Source organism: Eurypyga helias, unplaced genomic scaffold (genome assembly GCF_000690775.1).
Source record: "Eurypyga helias isolate BGI_N326 unplaced genomic scaffold, ASM69077v1 scaffold36374, whole genome shotgun sequence".
Lineage (NCBI taxonomy): Eukaryota > Metazoa > Chordata > Aves > Eurypygiformes > Eurypygidae > Eurypyga > Eurypyga helias.
Window position 1 is genome coordinate 1,230 of NW_010246225.1, and position 220 is coordinate 1,449.

Sequence of the window (220 nt, forward strand, 5' to 3'; positions counted from 1 at the left end):
GCTGCAGGGCAAAAACAGGGTGAGACCGTTGCTCCCTCCCTCCGTGGCCCCGGGTTCTGGCTGCAACCCCGGGGAGGGGTCTCACCTGGTGTCAGCAAGGGACACGTGTGGGATGAGCAGGGGGGACACGGGCCGGATGCGCAGCACTTCGCTGATGGTGGCCTCCAGGTAGGGCAGCAGCGGGCGGTCGCTGAGGTGGGGGGGACGCGCCAGCCCGATT

At 69.1% G+C, this 220-nt stretch overlaps 1 protein-coding gene across 1 annotated transcript in view; it reads right to left on the minus strand.

Annotated features, from left to right (window-relative positions):
• The window catches only part of LOC104508633 (steroid 17-alpha-hydroxylase/17,20 lyase), a 2,967-nt gene that overhangs the window by 1,035 nt on the left and 1,712 nt on the right, over positions 1 to 220 (minus strand). Inside the window, exon 5 of the mRNA XM_010150327.1 lies at positions 89 to 220. This exon is cut by the window's right edge and continues 29 nt beyond it. Coding sequence (XP_010148629.1) covers positions 89 to 220 — 132 coding nt within the window. The remainder of the gene's footprint in view (positions 1 to 88) is intronic.